Here is a 19143-nt window from a genome sequence, read left to right as displayed (position 1 = left end):
AACAATTGTTCTTTCAGTATCCTTGATTGAGAAAATATATCAAAAAACTTACTACAAATTCTGTGATTTTTTAAATGAATTTATATCTCATTAATCAAAAAAGTGCATATTCTTTGAAATACAGTACCAAATGGGTATAATAACATAATTTAGTCTTCAGACAATGTACATATAGAATCCATCCCAGTCCCTTTTAATAACATAATTACTCATTCTGTGAGACCCTTATAACACAATGACCAGTGATTATCAACCCACAGGTTAGGAATCGGTGCTTTTCATGGTATACTTGCTGTCTTCAGTCACAACTACCAATAATCTATGCTGTTAACCAATAATTTAATAATTGATACTGTATTTCCAGTGTTTTAGAAAGGATTCTAGGTCATTATTCTCTAAACTGTATTGTACTCTTTTTGTTTTTGTTTAATGCTTTTTGAAGACTGTGCAAGTATTTAATGAACTAGGATGAAGAACCAAAACTAAACTTTTATTTTAGTAGTTCCTTTCATTCCACAATGCTTCATTTATTTACCATGCCCCTAATGATTTATTTTCACTGTGTGTATTTCCCCATTAAATAAATCCATATGCTCAAATCATGTGCAGCTCTACTGAGTGACTTTAGAATGAGCTTGTGCCCAGTAGTCACCTTTTGAACTCAGTCTTTCTCCCCCTCCCTCTCCCTCTCTTTTAAACACAGTAACATGCTGATTACGGTATTAGTCTAAATTTGCATCAGAGTAGGCTGACCTGGATTGACTGAAATGGCGCCACCACTCCCAGCAAAAGTTCCTGTGGTGCGTCCATCTGCATCTCTTACCCACACAGAAGTCCCCTAGGCATGAAAATATGGTCATAGTTTATTATCCACATGTACTTTTTTTTTTCCCATGTACTTTTAATGTGATAACTTTAGCTGTAATGAAAAGGTACAAATGTTTCTGAGATTAAATATTTATATACGAGGAAAAGAAAATACAAAGCACCTAGACACCTGTCTCCCTCCTTAGGCTAGAAGAAACTTAAATTTCTAGGTACCCATTTATATTTACTTGTGGATTTTTTAATCAAGTATCATTTCTAGACTTTCTGAGCATAAGTTTGAACATAATAACCATAGCTGTTATTTTGTTATAAATACAATAATGCTAACATGCATAATAGCTCATTGTGAAAAATCAGATGTTAAGTTGTAGCAGATCACATGATTGCAACATGAATCCACCTGTGGCATGATGGATAGTATGTTTGCATGATCTTGTGCATTAATAGAAGCATGCTGCTTGTAACCAAGGGGAAAGAATGAGCCTACTTGGTCTTCAGGCCACACATGGACCTTTAGTTCTCTTCTGTGTTCCTCACTTTATCAACCAGGATCTAGCAAACTGCAATGAATTCAGAGATAGGGAAATAGTAAAAAGCCATATCAAATGAGTAATGATCAAAGGTTCTGGGATTACATTTAGTAAGTATTTAGTTATGTATGCAGAGGACACATGGAGACAAAATAGCTATTGTTAAATATTTGAAAATTACTGTATTTTGAACTTATTCTTTATGGCTTTTCTGGGTAGAAAAAGTCCCAAGAAATCAAAATTCTGTTTAATATGGAGAAGAATTTCTAACAAATGGAATTAGTTACATGAAGAGGAAAGTAGATTCTTCGTTAATAGGTATGGATGATCATGTGACGAGCTGTGATAAAAGGATAACAAGGATCCCACGGGTGTGCGGACTAGATAGCCTATAAAGCCCCTTTCAAACATGATAAACTCAAACTCAGAAATCTTAGAGAAGAAATGAGAACATAGCACAAATCATCATTAAACAGTTTTCAAAATACTCACTTTTAAGTCCTGTCTCAGAAATGTTTTATAATGTCTCATTCAACTCCTAAACCGTTGTGGTTCCTTAAGAGTTGTACGTACAAAATTGTGCTAGATTCAGATGCAGCGGAATATGGAGGACACCAGAGACTGGACCACAATACCGATTTCTTTTCTAAACCTTTTGAACATAACAACTGTCCCTATTCTCTTTTGGTAAGTAAGATTTTTAAGGTATTTTCATTTCATTTAAATTTAATTCTGTATTTTCAAAATGATGTATTTTTGTCCAAGGAAACAACTCGTCAACAAGTAAGCAACTTGGAGACAAGGCAGAGAGTAGGGAAATAGGATTGCACTAAAAAAATAGATGCAATGTGTGGTGCTAGACTGAACTGGGTTTTGGAAAAACAAATAATACAGGATATTTAGCTGACAATTGAGGAAATTTGAATATTAATAGGATTAAAAATTATTTCTCAAAAAATAAAAGGAAGGCACATTTTAGTTTTCTGTTATGAATATTTCTATTTTTATACAATTTACTTTCTTTCTGTTCTTGCTTTCTCTGTAATATTTTACATTAAGCAGATTTCTACATTATTGGTTATCTAATGAAGTTTAATTTAAAACACCTTAAAAGAATCTGTATATACATCTTTTTCTTTCATGTAGTTATTGATGACTGAATTCATTCTAGTTATAAAATTCTCTGGTTTCCTTATATTACTGAGGAGAGTGTTGTATTATATTAACTAACTTTTACTTTGTGATGTTGACACAATGAAAGAATATTGCTTTAGACTACTAAATTTAATTTATTTTAAAAATGTAGATAAAATTTTGCCATTTGCAACAATATGGATGGACCTGGAGGGTATTATGCTTGGTGAAGTAAGTCAGACAGAGAAAGACAGATACCATTTGTTATCACTTATATGTGGAATCTGAAAAATAAACAAACAAATGAATATAACAAAACAGAAATAGAGTCACAGATATACGGAACAAACTAGTGGTTACCAGTGTGGGGAGGGAAGGGGGTAACAGCAGGATAGGGGGAGGGATTAAAAAGTACAAACTACTATGTATAAAATAAATAAGCTGCAAGGATATATTGTACAGCACAGAGAATATAACCAATATTTTATAATAACTATAAATGGAGTATAATATATAAAAATTTTGAATCACTATGTTGTACACCTGAAACTAATATTATAAATCAACTATATCAATTAAAAAAATTAATGTAGAATTTAGAAGCTCTGCAGATTTGGAGGAATTCTTCATTTAATTTATGGCCAAGTCCACATCTGCATTATGTATGTTTTCCTTTTCCTGACTAGTTATATATCTATCTTTCTTCCTCTTCCCTCTTCTCTCTGTCTCAGATCTGCATTTTTTTGTTTGTTTCACAATAAAAGGTCTTGGATTAAGATTTAAGTCAGAAAGAGAAAAACAAATATCGTATATTAACGCATGTATGTGGAATCTAGAAAAATGGCACAGATGAACCTATTTGCAGGGCAGGAATAGAAAGGCAGACATAGAGAATGGACGTGTGGACACGGAGGGGGTAAGGGGAGGGTGGATGAATTGGGAGGTAAGGTTTGACATAAATACACTACCATGCATAAAATAGATAGCTAGTGGGAACCTGCTGTATAGCATCGGGAGCTTAGCTTGGTGCTCTGTGATGGCCTCGTTGGGTGGGATGGTGGGGGGGAGGGAGGTCTAAGAGGGAGGGGATGTATGTATGCGTATGGCTGATTCACTTCAACGTGCGACAGAAACTAACACAACATTGTAAAGCAATTATACTCCAATAAAGAAAAAGAAGGAAAAAAAAAAGGAAAGATTTGTTTCACTTATGTGAGGCCAAGATGTATCCCACAAATGTATGGCTTTATTATTGCTGTTAAATTCTCTCATTTTTTTTTTAAGTTTGGGTAAAAGTCAAGCATGAGAATCTGTTTGGTACCCCTGGCTCCTCCATTTTTCTACTATATCCCCAACTCTTAGGGTGGTACCAGCACCTTACTTTGTAAGCTGCCATATTATATATGTCAAAGACAGTGGCATAAAATAAATAAAACGAGCAGGGATGAGCAAGATTAAGCTGTTGATTATCAGCTCTGAGGAAAGTCAGTAGCCTTAGGAAACCTAGGTGTTACCCTATGTGTGTGTTGAGGTGGGGTGTTGATGATGTTGATATGGCTTAGATAGAGATCTAGATTCATATGTATTTTCAAGAGGGAGGGCTCAAAGCTGCTAGTGGATTCTATCTCCAAAGAATGATTGCCGTAGTTTGTCAGAACATTCAGTTTTGACATGTAAAATAAGACTGATACAAATAGTTTCTGACATGAACAAGAAAATGGTCTTAAAGCTCTGAAATAACCAAAAGAGTTAGAGACCCCTGAGGGTAACCCCCTCAGGGAAGGTGACAGCTCATAAAGAGGAGTCATGGAGAAGTAGCACCCACTTGTGATAAAGCTGAACTTGAACCAGTTGAACTAGACTGAAAGGGTTTTGAAAGTTTCAGATAGCAAAAATGTTATATAGCCAACTTTCCTAAAGGTTCGTGTATCCAAAGAGGGCTCTGTTGGGAAGGGAAGCCTGGTAATATAGTAAAAAAGACCACAACATGTCATGGCAGGGAATTTGGGATCATTTACCAGCTATGAGAACTTGAGTAATTTGATCTTTTTGTGACTCGGTTTCCCTGTCTGCATAGTGAGGATTAATAATAGTATCCTGCCTACAGCAAGAGGTTCTTGCGGGGCCTAAATTAATTAACACAGCCAAGCTTTGGGGAAGCTGCAAAATGGTACTGCACATGTATTCAAAAGTTACTATTGTTGTGGCTATTCAATAATTATTTAGGTATTTTAAGCGTGTCAAGACACTAGGTGCTTTGAGGATATTCTCCCAATTTTGGAAAAATTATTATCTTAGGCGAGGGCTTGCAACCTTTGAGGGTGGGCAAAAAATATCTTGACATCCTTTTGATTTTTTAAGAGCAAAGATATTCTATATAATTAAAACAAGCCAAGTAACCAGTGGCAGCAACAGTCAAGAGATTACTTTTCAAGCACTAATTGAATTGATCTTCCAAATATGGACTGTGCAGTTCTAAATTAGCAGGTGGAATGGAGAAGGTCAGATAAGTCTCCATAAGAGGTAGAGGAATACAGCACTGCAAGCACATGAGAAATAGAACACTGCCTATAATAGAATTCTGATCCAACTCGGTCAAAAGGTAAAGATTGGTCCTGTCTTCTCAGCAGCAGCATCTTGTTTTCGATAACTACTGATGCTTTAGGAATGACTCCATTTATTTTATTCTTTAATTTTTTTATGTTTTTTTATTGGGGTATAGTTGTTTCCCAGTGTTGTGCTAGTTTCTACTGTACAGCAAAGTGGAGTTACCTGTGCTATACAGCAGGTTCTTATTAGTTATCTATTTTATACATATAAGTGTATATATGTCCATCCCAATCACTGAGTTCATCACACCCCCCAACACTTACCCCCTGCTTTTCCCCCTTGGTGTCCTTACATTTGTTCTCTACATCTGTGTCTCTATTTCTGCTTTGCAAACAGGTTCATCTGTACCATTTTTCTAGATTCCACATATATGCGTTAATATACAATATTTGCTTTTCTTTTTCTGACTTACTTCACTGTATGACAGTCTCTAGGTCCAGCCACACCTCTACAAATGATCCAATTTCGTGACTTTTTATGGCTGAGTAATATTCCATTGTACCAATGTACCACATCTTCTTTATCCATTTGTCTGTCAATGGACATTTAGGTTGCTTCCATGACCTAGCTATTGTAAATAGTGCTGCAATAAACATTGGGGTGCATGTGTCTTTTTGAATTATGGTTTTCTCAGGGTATATGCCCAGTAGTGGGATTGCTGAGTCATATGGTAATTCTATTTTTAGTTTTTTAAGGAACCTCCATCTGTTCTCCATAGTGGCTGTATCAATTTACATTCCCACCAGCAGTGCAAGAGGGTTCCGTTTTCTCCACACCCTCTCAAGCATTTATTGTTTGTAGATTTTCTGATGATGCCCATTCTAACTGGTGTGAGGTGATACCTCATTGTAGTTTTGATTTGCATTTCTCTAATAATTAGTGATGTTGAACAGCTTTTCTTGTGCCTCTTAGTCATCTGTATATCTTCTTTGGAGAAATGTCTGTTCAGGTCTTCTGCCCATTTTTGGATTGGGTGGTTTGTTTTTTTAATATTGAGCTGCATGAGTTGTTTATATATTTTGGAGATTAATCCTTTGTCCGTTGATTCATTTGCAAATATTTTCTCCCATTCTGAGTGTTGTCTTGTTTATGGTTTCCTTTGCTGTGCAACAGTTTTTAACTTTCATTAGGTCCATGTGTTTATTTTTGTTTCTATTTCCATTATTCTAGGAGGTGGGTCAAAAAAGATCTTGCTGTGATTTATGTCAAAGAGTGTTCTTCCTATGTTTTCCTCTAAGAGTTTTATAGTGTCCGGTTTTACACTTAAGTCCTTAATCCATTTTGAGTTTATTTTTGTGTATGGTGTTAGGGAGTGTTCTAATTTCATTCTTTTACTTGTAGCTGTCCAGTTTTCTCAGCACCACTTATGGAAGAGACTGTCTTTTCTCCACTGTATATCCTTGCCTCCTTTTTCATAGATTAGTTGACCATAGGTGTGTGAGTTAATCTCTGGGATTTCTATCCTGTTCCATTGATCTATATTTCTGTTTTTCTGCCAGTACAATATTGTCTTGATTACTGTAGCTTTGTAGTATAGTATAAAGGCAGGAAACCTGATTCCTCTAGCTCCATTTTTTTTTTTTTTTCTCAAGATTGCTTTGCCTATTCAGGGTCTTTTGTGTCTCCACTCAAATTTTAAGATTTTTTGTTCTAGCTCTGTAAAAAATGCCATTGGTAATTTGATAGGGATTGCATTGAATCTGTAGATTGCTTTGGGTAGTATAGTCATTTTCACAATATTGATTCTTCCAATCCAAGAACATGGTATATCTCTCCATCAGTTTGTGTCATCTTTGATTTCTTTCACCAGTGTCATACTTTTCTGAGTACAGGTCTTTTACTTTCTTAGATAGGTTTATTCCTAGCTATTTTATTCTTTGTGTTGCAATGGTGAGTAGGATTGTTTACTGAATTTTTCTTTGTGATCTTTTGTTGTTACTGTCTAGGAATGCAAGAGATTTCTGTGCATTGGTTTTATATCCTGCAACTTTACCAAATTCGTTGATTAGCTCTAGTAGTTTTCTGGTGGCATCTTTAGGATTTTCTATGTATAGTATCATGTCATCTGAAAGGAGTGACAGTTTTACTTCTTCTTTTCCATTTTGTATTCCTTTTATTTCTTTGTTTTCTCTGATTCACATGGCTAGGACTTCCAAAACTATGTTGAATAATAGTGGTGAGAGTGGACATCTTTGTCTCTTTCCTGATCTTAGAGGAAATGCTTTCAGTTTTTCACCATTGAGAATGGTGTTTGCTGTGGGTTTGTCGTATATAGCCTTTATTATGTTAAGGTAGGTTCCCTCTATGCCCACTTTCTGGAGTTTTTACCGTAAATTGGTGTTAAATTTTGTCAAAAGCTTTTTCTGCATCTATTGAGATGATCATATTGTTTTTCTCCTTCGATTTGTTAATATAGTGTATCACATTGATTTGCATAGATTGAAGAATCCTTGCATCCCTTGGATAAATCCCACTTGATCATGGTGTATCATCCTTTTAATGTGTTGCTGGATTCTGTTTGCTAGGATTTTGTTGAGGATTTTTGCATCTATACTCATCAGTGATATTGGTCTGTAATTTTCTTTTTTTGTAGTATCTTGATCTGGCTTTGGTATCAGGGTGATGGTGGCCTCATAGAATGAGTTTGGGAGTGTTCCTTCCTCTGCAATTTTTTGGAAGAGTTTGAGAAGGATGGGTGTTAGCTCTTCTCTAAATGTTTGATAGAATTCACCTGTGAAGCCATCTGGTTCTGGACATTTGTTTGTTGGAAGATTTTTAATCACAGTTTCAATTTCATTACTTGTGATTGGTCTGTTCATATTTTCTACTTCTTCCTGGTTCAGTCTTGGAAGGTTATACCTTTCTAAGAATTTGTCCATTTCTTCCAGGTTGTCCATTTTATTGGTATAGAATTGCTTGTAGTAGTCTCTTACGAAGCTTTGTATTTCTGCAGTGTCCATTTTAACTTGTCCTTTTTCATTTCTAATTTTATTGATTTGAGTCTCCTCCCTGTTTTTCTTGATGAGTCTGGCTAAAGGTTTATCAATTTTGTTCATCTTCTCAGAGAACCACCTTTTAGTTTTATTGATCTTTGCTATTGTTTCTTTTGTTTCTATTTCATTTATTTCTGCTCTGATCTTTATGATTTCTATCCTTCTACTAATTTGGGGGCTTTGTTTGTTCTTTCTGTAGTTCCTTTAGGTGTAAGGTTAAATTGTTTATTTGAAAATTTTCTTGTTTTTCAGGTAGGATTTTATTGCTCTAAACTTCCATCTTAGAACTGCTTTTGCTGCATCCCATAGATTTTGGGTCGTCGTGTTTTCCTTGTCATTTGTCTCTAGGTATTTTTTGATTTCCTCTTTGATTTCTTCAGTGATGTCTTGGTTACTTAGTAGCGTATTGCTTAGCCTCCATATGTTCGTTTTTTTACGGGTTTTTTTCCTGTCATTTATTTGTAATCTCATAGCATTGTGGTCAGAAAAGATGTTTAATACAATTTCAATTTTCTTCAATTTACCAAGGCTTCATTTGTGACCCAAGATATGATCTATCCTGGAGAATGTTCCATGTGCACTTGAGAAGAAAGTGTAATCTGTGGTTTTCAGATGGAATGTCCTATAAATATCAATTAAATCCATCTGGTTTATTGTGTCATTTAAAGCTTCTGTTTCCTTATTTATTTTCATTTTGGATGATCTGTCCATTGGTATAAGTGAGGTGTTAAAGTCCCCCACTATTATTGTGTTACTGTCGATTTCCTCTTTTATAGCTGTTAGCAGTTGCCTTATGTATTGAGGTGCTCCTATGTTGGGTGCATATATATTTATAATTATTATATATTCTTCTTGGATTGATCCCTTGATCATTATGTAGTGTCCTTTCTTGTCTCTTGTAACATTCTTTATTTTAAAGTCTATTTTATCTGATATGAGTATTGCTACTCCAGGTTTCTTCTAATTTCCATTTGCATGTAATATCTTTTTCCATCCCCTCACTTTCAGTCTGTATGTGTCCCTAGGTCTGAAATGGGTCTCCTGTAGACAGCATAAGGTATGGGTCTTGTTTTTGTATCCATTCAGCAAGCCTGTGTCTTTTGGTTGGAGCATTTAATCCATTCATATTTAAGGTAATTATCGATATGTATGTACCTATTACCATTTTCTTAATTGTTTTGGGTTTGGTTTTTAGGTCCTTGTCTTCTCTTGTGTTTCTGACTTTGAGAAGTTCCTTCAGCATTTGTTTTAGAGCTGGTTTGGTGGTGCTGAATTCTCTTAGCTTTTGCTTGTCTGTAAAGCTTTTGATTTCACCATCCAATCTCAATGAGATCCGTGCTGGGTAGAGTATTCTTGGTTGTAGGTTATTCCCTTTCATCACTTTAAATATATTGTACCAGTCCCTTCTGGCTTGAAAAGTTTCTGCTAAGAAATCAGCTGTTAACCTTATGGGAGTTCCCTTGTACATTAGTTGTCGTTCTTCCCTTGTTGCTTTTAATTTTCCTTCGTCTTTAATTTTTGTGAGTTTGATTACTATATACCTTGGTGTATTTCTCCTTGGAGTTATCCTGCCTGGGACTCTGCACTTCCTGGACTTGGGTGGCTATTTACTTCCCCATGTGACGGAAGTTTTCAATTATAGTGTCTTGAAATGTTTTCTCGGGTCCTTTCTCTCTCTCTCTCTTCTCCTTCTGGGGCCCCTATAATGTGAATGTTTGTGCATTTAATGTTGTCCCAGAGGTCTCTTAGACTGTCTTCATTTCTTTTCATTCTTTTTTCTTTATTCTGTTCCACGGCAGTGAATGCCACCATTCTGTCTTCCAGGTCACTTACCTGTTCTTCTGCCTCAGTTATTCTGCTATTGATTCCCTGTAGTGTATTTTTCATTTCAGTTATTGTATTGTTCATCTCTGTTTGTTTGTTCTTTAATTCTTCCAGGTCTTTGTTAAGCATTTCTTGCATCTTCTCAATCCTTGCCTCCATTCTTTTTCCTAGTTCCTAGATCATCTTCACTATCATTATTCTGAATTATTCTTCTGGAAGGTTGCCTATCTCTACTTCATTTAGTTGTTTTTCTGGGGTTTTATCTTGTTCCTTCATCTTGGACATAGTCCTCTGCCTTTTCATTTTGTCTGTCTTTCTGTGATTGTGGTTTTCGTTCCGCAGGCTGCAGAATTGTAGTTCTTCTTGCTTCTGCTGTCTGCCCTCTGGTGGATGAGGCTCTCTAAGAGGCTTGTGCAGGCTTCCTGATGGGAGGGACTGGTGGTGGGTAGAGCTGGGTGTTGCTCTGGTGGGTAGAGCTCAGTAAAACTGTAATCCGCCTGTGGTTGGGGCTGTGTTCCTTCCCTGGTTGTTGTTTGGCCAGAGGCGACCCAGCACTGGAGCCTGCAGGCTCTTTGGTGGGGCTAATGGTGGATTCTCAGAGGTCTCAAGCCAATGAATACTTCCCAGAACTTCTGCTGCCAGTGTCCTTGTCCCTGTGGTGAGCCACAGCCATCCCCTGCCTCTGCAGGAGACCCTCTGACACTAGCAGGTAGGTCTGGTTTAGACTCCTATGGGGTCACTGCTCTTTCCCTCGGGTCCTGGTGTGCACACTACTTTGTGTGTGCCCTCTAAGTGTGGAGTCTCTGTTTCCCCCCGTCCTGTCGAAGTCTTGCAATCAAATCCCACTGGCCTTCAAAGTCCAATTCTCTGGGGATTCCTCCTCCCATTGCTGGACCCCAGGTTGGGAAGCCTGATGTGGGGCTCAGAACCTTCACTCCAGTAGGTGAACTTCTGTGGTTTAATTGTTCTCCAGTTTGTGAGTTGCCCACCCAGCAGTTATGGGATTTGATTTTATCATGATTGCGCCCCTCCTACCATTTCATTGCAGCTTCTCCTTCATCTCTGGATGTTGGGTATCTTTTTTGGTGAGTTCCAGTGTCTTTCTATTGATGATTGTTTAGCAATTAGTTGTGGTTCCAGTGCTCTTGGAGGAGGGAGTGAGTGCATGTCCTTCTACTCCACCATCTTGAACCAATCTAGGAATGACTCATTTTAAATAAGTCTTTAGACTCCAGATGAAGTGATCACTGGTTTTAATGTAAAAATAAGGGAACCCAATTAATCAACTGTAATTCAATTAAAAAAAAATTGGTTGTTGGTTAGGGATGATTTCTTAAGCAAGGTGTGTGTACCTAAAATATTCATTATAGTATTTCATATATTTTTGTATATGACATTGTGATTTTGTAATAATTTATATTAATGCAATAAAATAATATAATAAAATTTGGGGGGGGCTTCCCTGGTGGCGCAGTGGTTGAGAGTCCCCCTGCTGATGCAGGGGACACGGGTTCGTGCCCCAGTCCGGGAAGATCCCACATGCTGCGGAGCATCTAGGCCCGTGAGCCATGGCCGCTGAGCCTGTGCATCCGGAGCCTGTGCTCCGCAATGGGAGAGGCCACAACAGTGAGAGGCCCGTGTACCGCAAAAAACAAACAAACAATAATAAAATAAAATTTTTTTAAAAGAATAAGGGAGCCCAAGTAGACCTGAAAATCCAATAAAACAGATTCATTCTTACCAGAGTTATCCTTCAAAGAGCCAAAGAAAAAAATTACATTAATATACATACCTAATATAAGAATGCATCATCATAATGGAACTCTTTATTAAACTGATCAATATGCGCTGGGATCCAATCAGGTTTCTTGAACATGACCCTAAGTGCTCTAGGTCTCATTCAACCACCTTCTGCCTCCCACATGCCTAGAATAAAGAGGGAAGGGGAGAAAAAATGTAATTTTTTTTCTTTTCCATGAAATTTCTGTCCATCATAACTAGTACACTGTATTTGCCAAAGCTTAATTTGCAAGCTCAATAATCCAAAGGATCTGCTGATTAAGTGTCAAATCTGTTTTCAAAGATAGCAACAAACAGAGCTCAAAGGAATCTTAAAATAGCCATATATGCTGCAGCATCACCAGGTACCATCCCAGTGTCTTCTTTATATGCTCCATCAGTTGCAACTGTTAAGCCAGAGGAGAACTGCATGTGTACTACTGTTGAAACGTATATGCTAAGGTCGGAGTATCTCACAAATGCCAAGAAGCTATAGGGCAGAACTTTTCCATTCTTCTTTACTGACAGTTTTTGGAACTCCATTTTAGCATAATGATTTCTCTGTATTTTGGTTCCTGATATAGGAACTTATATTAACCTATATCTTAATCAGTGCATGAGGAGGGGCAGGGGTGCTCTCTGTCTCTTTTCTGATTCATAAATTCAAATTCCATGGCACAAATGGAAGAGCAGAGATTATTGAACCTGAAATGAATTAGATCCCTTTACAATAACTTAAGCAGTCTTAATGGTGAAATGTGAATAAAGCAATAGTTTTAGCATCTATTACTTTGCCAATTAATCTCCTTATCCTTAGGAAGTAGATCTGTTTATTCCCATTCTAAATTTGGTGATTCAAAGGTAGACTTCTAGTTTAAATAGGGCATTTGGCATAGAGGTATCTTTCTTATTGTCCCTCAGTTGTAGGCATTGAAAATATAAATTAAGTTGGGAAATGTTTTTTACTCTATCCAGAATTATGAAAATGTTTAGGTTTTTTTTTTCAGACAAAATCAATTTTGATTCTTAAAGTTTACTCTTTTTCATATTCTAAATTAAATGAGATAATATATACTTCTACATTAATAAGATTTTTTTCTTAGAAAATATTTTGTGAACTAAAGCATGTATGTAAAAATTGAAATTATTATATATGTCACCCTAATTTTTCAAAATAATTGATTTTTTATGACAAGTGTATATATATAGATTGTTAAGGGTCTAATGCCCTTTTCATCAAATGATGTTATCACTCTGATTATGTGCTATTGCTAACTTTTACAATTTCTAAGAACATTTCAAAACTTGCCTTTTAAATTTTTTTGTTTTGTTTTGTTTTGTTTTGTTTTGTTTTGTTTTGCGGTACGCGGGCCTCTCACTGTTGTGGCCTCTCCCGTTGCGGAGCACAGGCTCCGGACGCGCAGGCTCAGTGGCCATGGCTCACGGGCCCAGCCGCTCCGCGGCATGTGGGATCTTCCCAGACTGGGGCACGAACCCGTGTCCCCTCTGTCGGCAGGGGGACTCTCAACCACTGCGCCACCAGGGAAGCCCTAAGTATTTTTTATTTAAAGTTATTTTCAAATTTTCTGTTTTCAAATTTTTGCCATATTGTTTGCAAAAATTATGTAATTAATTTGTGTAATTAAATTGTGTAACTCAATTTTGACCCTAGAAGAACATAATACTTTGCCTGGATGACATAATATAGTAGATTATTGTGTGGTCAGTTATTTTTTGAGCCATACCAATGGTTTGCATAGTGATTAAGTCATTAAGGTAGTCAAAATAACTGGATAGATTAGCATGCATTTTGACTCTCTTAATAAATGAACTGGATTATAATGTGACATTCTGATTCTTTGTGAAGAATGGACTATAAAAATAGCTAGAAACAATGAAATTCATGGCTCTACATTACGCTGTCTCACATGTTCTTCATGTGATTCTAGCTACAAAATGTTTACGGCCTAATGGTTAGTAAGTGAGCCTAGTGAACATGTTTATCAGCATATTTTATTTGTGATGTGTGTACTAAATGGTTTCTATATACATATACTTAAATATGAGTTGTTCGTATTTAAATATAAGCATTTATGTTTAAATCTACTTAAAATATGTTCATATTTCTTTTGCCGTATGAATCAAAACTATTTATAGAATTAAAATTGTAAGTTGAGATTTACAGAGCCAATATTAGCACTAAATTATAGAGTCCCCAAATTGTTCATGTCTGTAATTGTCTCATCATAAGGATTAGCTCTAATTATCTTAAGTCCTTTAGTATAATTTGTAGTCGTTTCCTAACTACTAAGAACACTGATTTATATACTCAGAACCCTAGTAAAGAAGAAAAGTCCAAAATCCATAAATAGCCATAGTTAAGAAAAATCCGTTGCTTGGGGAAATTCTTTCATGTCGTTTATACTGCAGGGGCTCTAAAGCAACATGAACACATTCTGGTAATTAACACTGCAGTGAAAAAATATAATTACACAATATTCCCATTAATGATATTGTACAATTATCATGGTTTTTGATGGTTTTTGAGCAGATAGTCTTAAGAGGTCTCTAAGTGTGGCTGGAATTGGCATCATAAAGGTCCTTACATAAAATGGCCAGCATCATTGAGAGAGAATTCTTGGAGGATTTTTTTAACCATTAAATGACAAAATAGGAAACTCAATGCATTTACTGCAAACCTTGAAGTTCTCATGTCATCCAGTTTGTTTTACACTTAAATTTGGGCTAGCTAAAATACGAGAGAGTAAGACTGCTTCTAAATTATCAGCATATAGTTATTAATATTTCATTAATGAAATCGGTATGAGGTTATGAATCAGAGTAAATATCAAAAGTGCATAAGATCCAGTAAGAGATTGAGGTGATGTGTCCTGGTATATCACTGTGCCACACTGAGCACGGACCTATCATTTTTTGTCCTAGGCCTGACTTGTGTGTTTTATTGCTTCTTTCTCAGGAGGCTTGGGCTAATCAGAATATTTTTATCTACATATAGGACCAAATAATATCAGAGACATGTTTTTAAGGTAAAGGGAACTGAAATTCTTTTCTCCAGTTTCCGGTGCTGCTGAGAAATTTAGATTGGTCTTCAGTTTTAGAATGGCCCTGACAGAACAAATCAGAACCATTCTGATTATAACCTGCTGTCGCACTGATTAGTTACACCTAGTTATTATGATTCCCCAAACTAAACAGCTAGAATAAATACATAGCAAATTCCTTTAGAAGGGCAGGACAACTGTCTCTTGATTCATGCCTGTTTTGAGAAGACCTGGAGAGAGAAATGATTGAATCTGATTGTTGATTTCTTTTATTTCTCCTCTTTTGCTTTGGTCTGTTGTTGCTTTAGTCTGTAGTGTCATTGTGGAAATAGGGCATCCTTTGGACTGGATTTGTCGGGACCATTGGTAATAGTCCTGCTTTGTTCATGAGTACCTCCAGCTTCCTTTTGTTGAACCAATCTTATAACATCTTACCTATCACAGTCAAAGAGAAACTATTGAATGGAAGAGATTATATTAGCAATCAAATCATGATGTGGTTTTATATGACATTAAAAACTGTGTAAATTGTAGGGAAACTGATTATGGCATTGAAATACGTGGGTTCCCCACACTTAACGACTGCAAGGTTGTAATATTATCTTTTGGAAGTACTGGATTGCAGATCAGACTGTGAGACATTGAGTAATCCAGTAAACTGTTAGCATTTGTGAAATTTTTCTCAGATGACCATGTTCTTTTCCTAAATCACTGTTACTTTTGATTCAAAATTAGAAAAACTGTTCCCTAGTTGTTACATTCATAATATAAATTTCTCAAAATTCCATCATTTAAAAACTGCTTTAATCTTTAATGTTCAAAGCTAACCAGATGTATTGGTGTATCTTATTTTTTTTAAACAGTTGTAAGAGGTCTTTATCACAGAAACCTCAAGGGAAAACATTGTGTTCATTTGCAGAGTTGACATGCATTGGACATACAGTGGTCTCAGTCAATGAAAATCAGCTGTTCTGTTCTTTAATTTTTTTTTTCCTAAAGCCCTGTTTGCTTTGCATTTTTCATTCCAGTTCTAAACTATAAAAGCCTTTTTCTTTTATTTTTTTTAACCATCAGTCAAGCTTTCAGTTAAAGTGACTGAAAATAGTAAAATATTCACAAAGTCAGAAATGGAGAGATACTGTCACAATGAAGACAGCAATCTGTAATATTATTTTTACTGTTTGCTTTGTTAATAGTAATTAAATATGTGTAATTAAATATGTGTAAAACAGAACATAGATAAGCATCAAGCAGTTCAAATCACTTCTCAGCTTTATAAAAATTATTTTAGATTTAAGTGTATTAAAGAATATCTTGTGAAATATGCACATATTGATCCCTCTATTACTTACTCCATCATTCATTCTTTTATTTAGTCATCATTGGCACCTACTTTGTCCATTGGCACCTACTAAAAGTTAGAAATATGAAGATATATGGCCTATACCCTGTTAAACCTCATGGTCTAGTGGGAAGGACTGATCATAAACTTGAAAAAGAATTACAAATTGTTAAGTGTTCAGAAAAAAACAAAAATGATGCTATGATAGGAAATGGCATGGAGATACCATCAGATATAGAGTTATCAAGGAATACGTCTCCGTGGAACTGGGATTTTTCAAGATCTAAGAGATAGGGAACTAGCCAGGTAAAGAGTGTTCTGAACAGAGGGGCAGGCAGGGGCCAAGACCAAGAGGAAGGGAAGGATGTGGAGTGTTCAAGGAACAGAAAGGGCCCTGTGGCCAGAGCCTGGTGAGGGGAGAAGGGGTAAGTGAAGAGCAGATCTGAGATGGGAGCTGTACCTTTTCAAGAAGGAGCTGAGTCAGGACTCCACGGGGCAGGCAAAGAATGTGGATTGTATTTTCGGTGCAGTGGCAAGCTTCTTGATTGATTTAAATTGGATCGGGGCCTAAAATACACTTAGGATACCTTTTACTGTTACCATTAAGGTTTTGTTCTTAAAATAACAGGAGAAAACACAAACCAGAACGATAATAAAAGTGACTTGATGTGAGCAATCTTTTGTATGTTACTTTTATTCCCCTGAATAGAATAACATTGTGAACTGGAGGGCAGCCTTCCTTCACCACCTGATAGTGCCTAAAAGGAGCAGCGAGGGCTATTTCTGTCCCTAGTGTCTGAGGAGCATTGGTTTTTGTAAAGCGTATGGAGCCCTCTAGCGGTGACTGTTTTAAAGGAGTCTTACATTGATGCCAGAACTGTTGGAACTGTGTTTTAAAGGAGTCTTACATTGATGCCAGAACTGTTGGAACTGTGGGATTTGAGTCTCCTCAGAGCCAGTAGAATTGTAAAGGTAACTGTAATTTAGGCAAATGTGAAACTGCATCATGCCTCAGTCGCTCTGCCATGATGACATCACTCCCAGTTTTTCTTTCAAATGCACTGACTCTATTGTGTTGTCTTAGGTGTACATTCCAAACCGAGTGGCCCTCGTCCTTCAGAATGTGGACCTGCCCAACTGAAGAGATCTGATTTCAGCTCCAGCAAAGAAAGATGTGCACTTTGTTTTCCCACGCTTGTTGTCCCAGAGCTTGTAATGTGTAAGCTTTTCAAAATATATTTGTCTAGCCTAAATGTCAGATGTCTGAAATTCAATACTGGTTTATGAAAATGAATGTCAAACTTTTCTTTAAGGAGGAGAGGGGAACATATTTGTTGGAATTTTGGAGATCCTAGACTATATTTTCCAGCCATCTGAACAGCTAGGATCCTCAAATGAAGTGTGATATATCATGTCTTCAAACAATTTTGCCTTACAGGCCAGTTATTTAGTCCTTTTAAGTTCAGATTTGAATCATGTGTCATGTTTGATTATTTCTGTTGAATGTATACAGCATCTTTTTTAAGGCGATATCTGGTGACTTTATTTGTTCTGGTATCTCTTGATCTAAATTACAAAATACCAAGATTGTTACTCTCCTTTTTCAAATTGTGTTTAGAAATACTGTAATAAGTATATAATAATAATATAAAACTAAGAATTGTGTCAAAGATAAAAGTTGTTGCCTATGAACTCATCCATGCCTTATTTTGCATAAGTTTTATCTTGTGATCTCTTGTTCACTTAGTATCTTGGTAGATGCTAATATCTTCATTTCTGAAGGCCTGACTTGGTAATTGTAACATTTCAGAAACTATCTTTTACTTTTAGTCAATTAAAAAAAAATTGCAAAATTGCCTTTGATAATGTTTATTTTGCTGTGATGTTATGGGGATTGATTTAAAGTGAATATTTAAATGCCTCTCTCAACTCTGAGACCTTCCCCACATATGTGCACATTGCACGATGGACTAGGCGTGGGGATTAATACTATTTTTTTCTTTAGGTACTATTTGGTAAGTTGAAATTATACTAAATAACTCAGATATCTAAGCTACTTTTGAGCTGTAAACCTCAACGCTTTTAGAAGCTGAATTAACTGTCTCAACTCCATGGGATACTCCATCATGAAATTACCCCTTGGTTTATTAAATAGCAGGCCACAGGTAATTCATTCATAACTGAGAAATTATGATGCACTTATGAGACATAAAGTATCTGTCACTTTTTAAAAGATTTAATATTTTCCTTTACATTAATACTGACTGCTTCTTTTTTTGTTTGTTTTTAGCTTGATTATCATGACTAATGAGTACATGAAAGTCTATTAAAAACTGGTTCAGTAATGGAAGAGATTAGCAAAAGAGACTTCCTTTTATAGCTAAGCCTGCATATTAACCATCTTTCTTATAAGTTGAGTAAAGCCTTGAATCTAGGTCTGACACATGTTATTTGCCTTAATTTCAAAAGTACAGTAATAGTTTGATTTCCTGACAGCGATGCCAGATGATGATGACACACATTAGGAAAGACTACTGAAAGCCTTCTGTAATGCTTTTGCCCTTACAGATGTGTTATTAACATTTTAGCACTGCCATGATTTGTGTACTGTGCCTGTTATTGATAATAACATGATGTACAACCATGATGTTTTGTGTTCTAGTTTATAATTTCTTACCCTTGCATTTCTTATGTATAAAGAGATATGCTAATTTTCTATCATGACTCTTTAAAAAATGACAGATTACTTCACACCTAGAACTCATTTTTTTGTTTGTTTGTTTTTTTGACTTCAACCTCTGTGGAAAGTCAAAAAGACCAGAGTAATTATATGCTATATTTTCATATGTTGATTGACCTTACTATTATGTTCTTTAGATTTCACAGTGTAAAGTTCGAATTTAACAATGTAATGTAAGTTAATTGCCTTTGTCAAGTGTTCCCCTGCCACAAGAACAATAAACAGATGTTTTAGGTGTGAAACATAAAAATACGTGCAAAGAAATAAAATATTGAGTCCAAGTAGAATGTAATAGTTGGAT

General features: G+C 35.9%; 1 protein-coding gene across 1 annotated transcript in view; it reads left to right on the top strand.

The window, feature by feature from the left end:
- GBE1 (1,4-alpha-glucan branching enzyme 1) overlaps window positions 1-17965 on the top strand; it is a 291610-nt gene extending 273645 nt beyond the window's left edge. The window contains exons 15-16 of the mRNA XM_027102661.1: window positions 1928-2045; window positions 17187-17965. Of these exons, the coding sequence (XP_026958462.1) occupies window positions 1928-2045; window positions 17187-17243 (175 nt within the window). The 3' untranslated portion in view covers window positions 17244-17965. The remainder of the gene's footprint in view (window positions 1-1927; window positions 2046-17186) is intronic.
- Window positions 17966-19143: the final 1178 nt, after the last annotated feature.

The sequence above is a fragment of the Aethalodelphis obliquidens genome, unplaced genomic scaffold (assembly GCF_003676395.1).
Source record: "Aethalodelphis obliquidens isolate GAN/ISIS:26980383/991018 unplaced genomic scaffold, ASM367639v1 scaffold1, whole genome shotgun sequence".
Taxonomy (NCBI): Eukaryota; Metazoa; Chordata; class Mammalia; order Artiodactyla; family Delphinidae; genus Aethalodelphis; species Aethalodelphis obliquidens.
The sequence above is the reverse complement of the archived record's forward strand: the minus strand, read 5'-3'. Positions and strand labels throughout refer to the sequence as shown.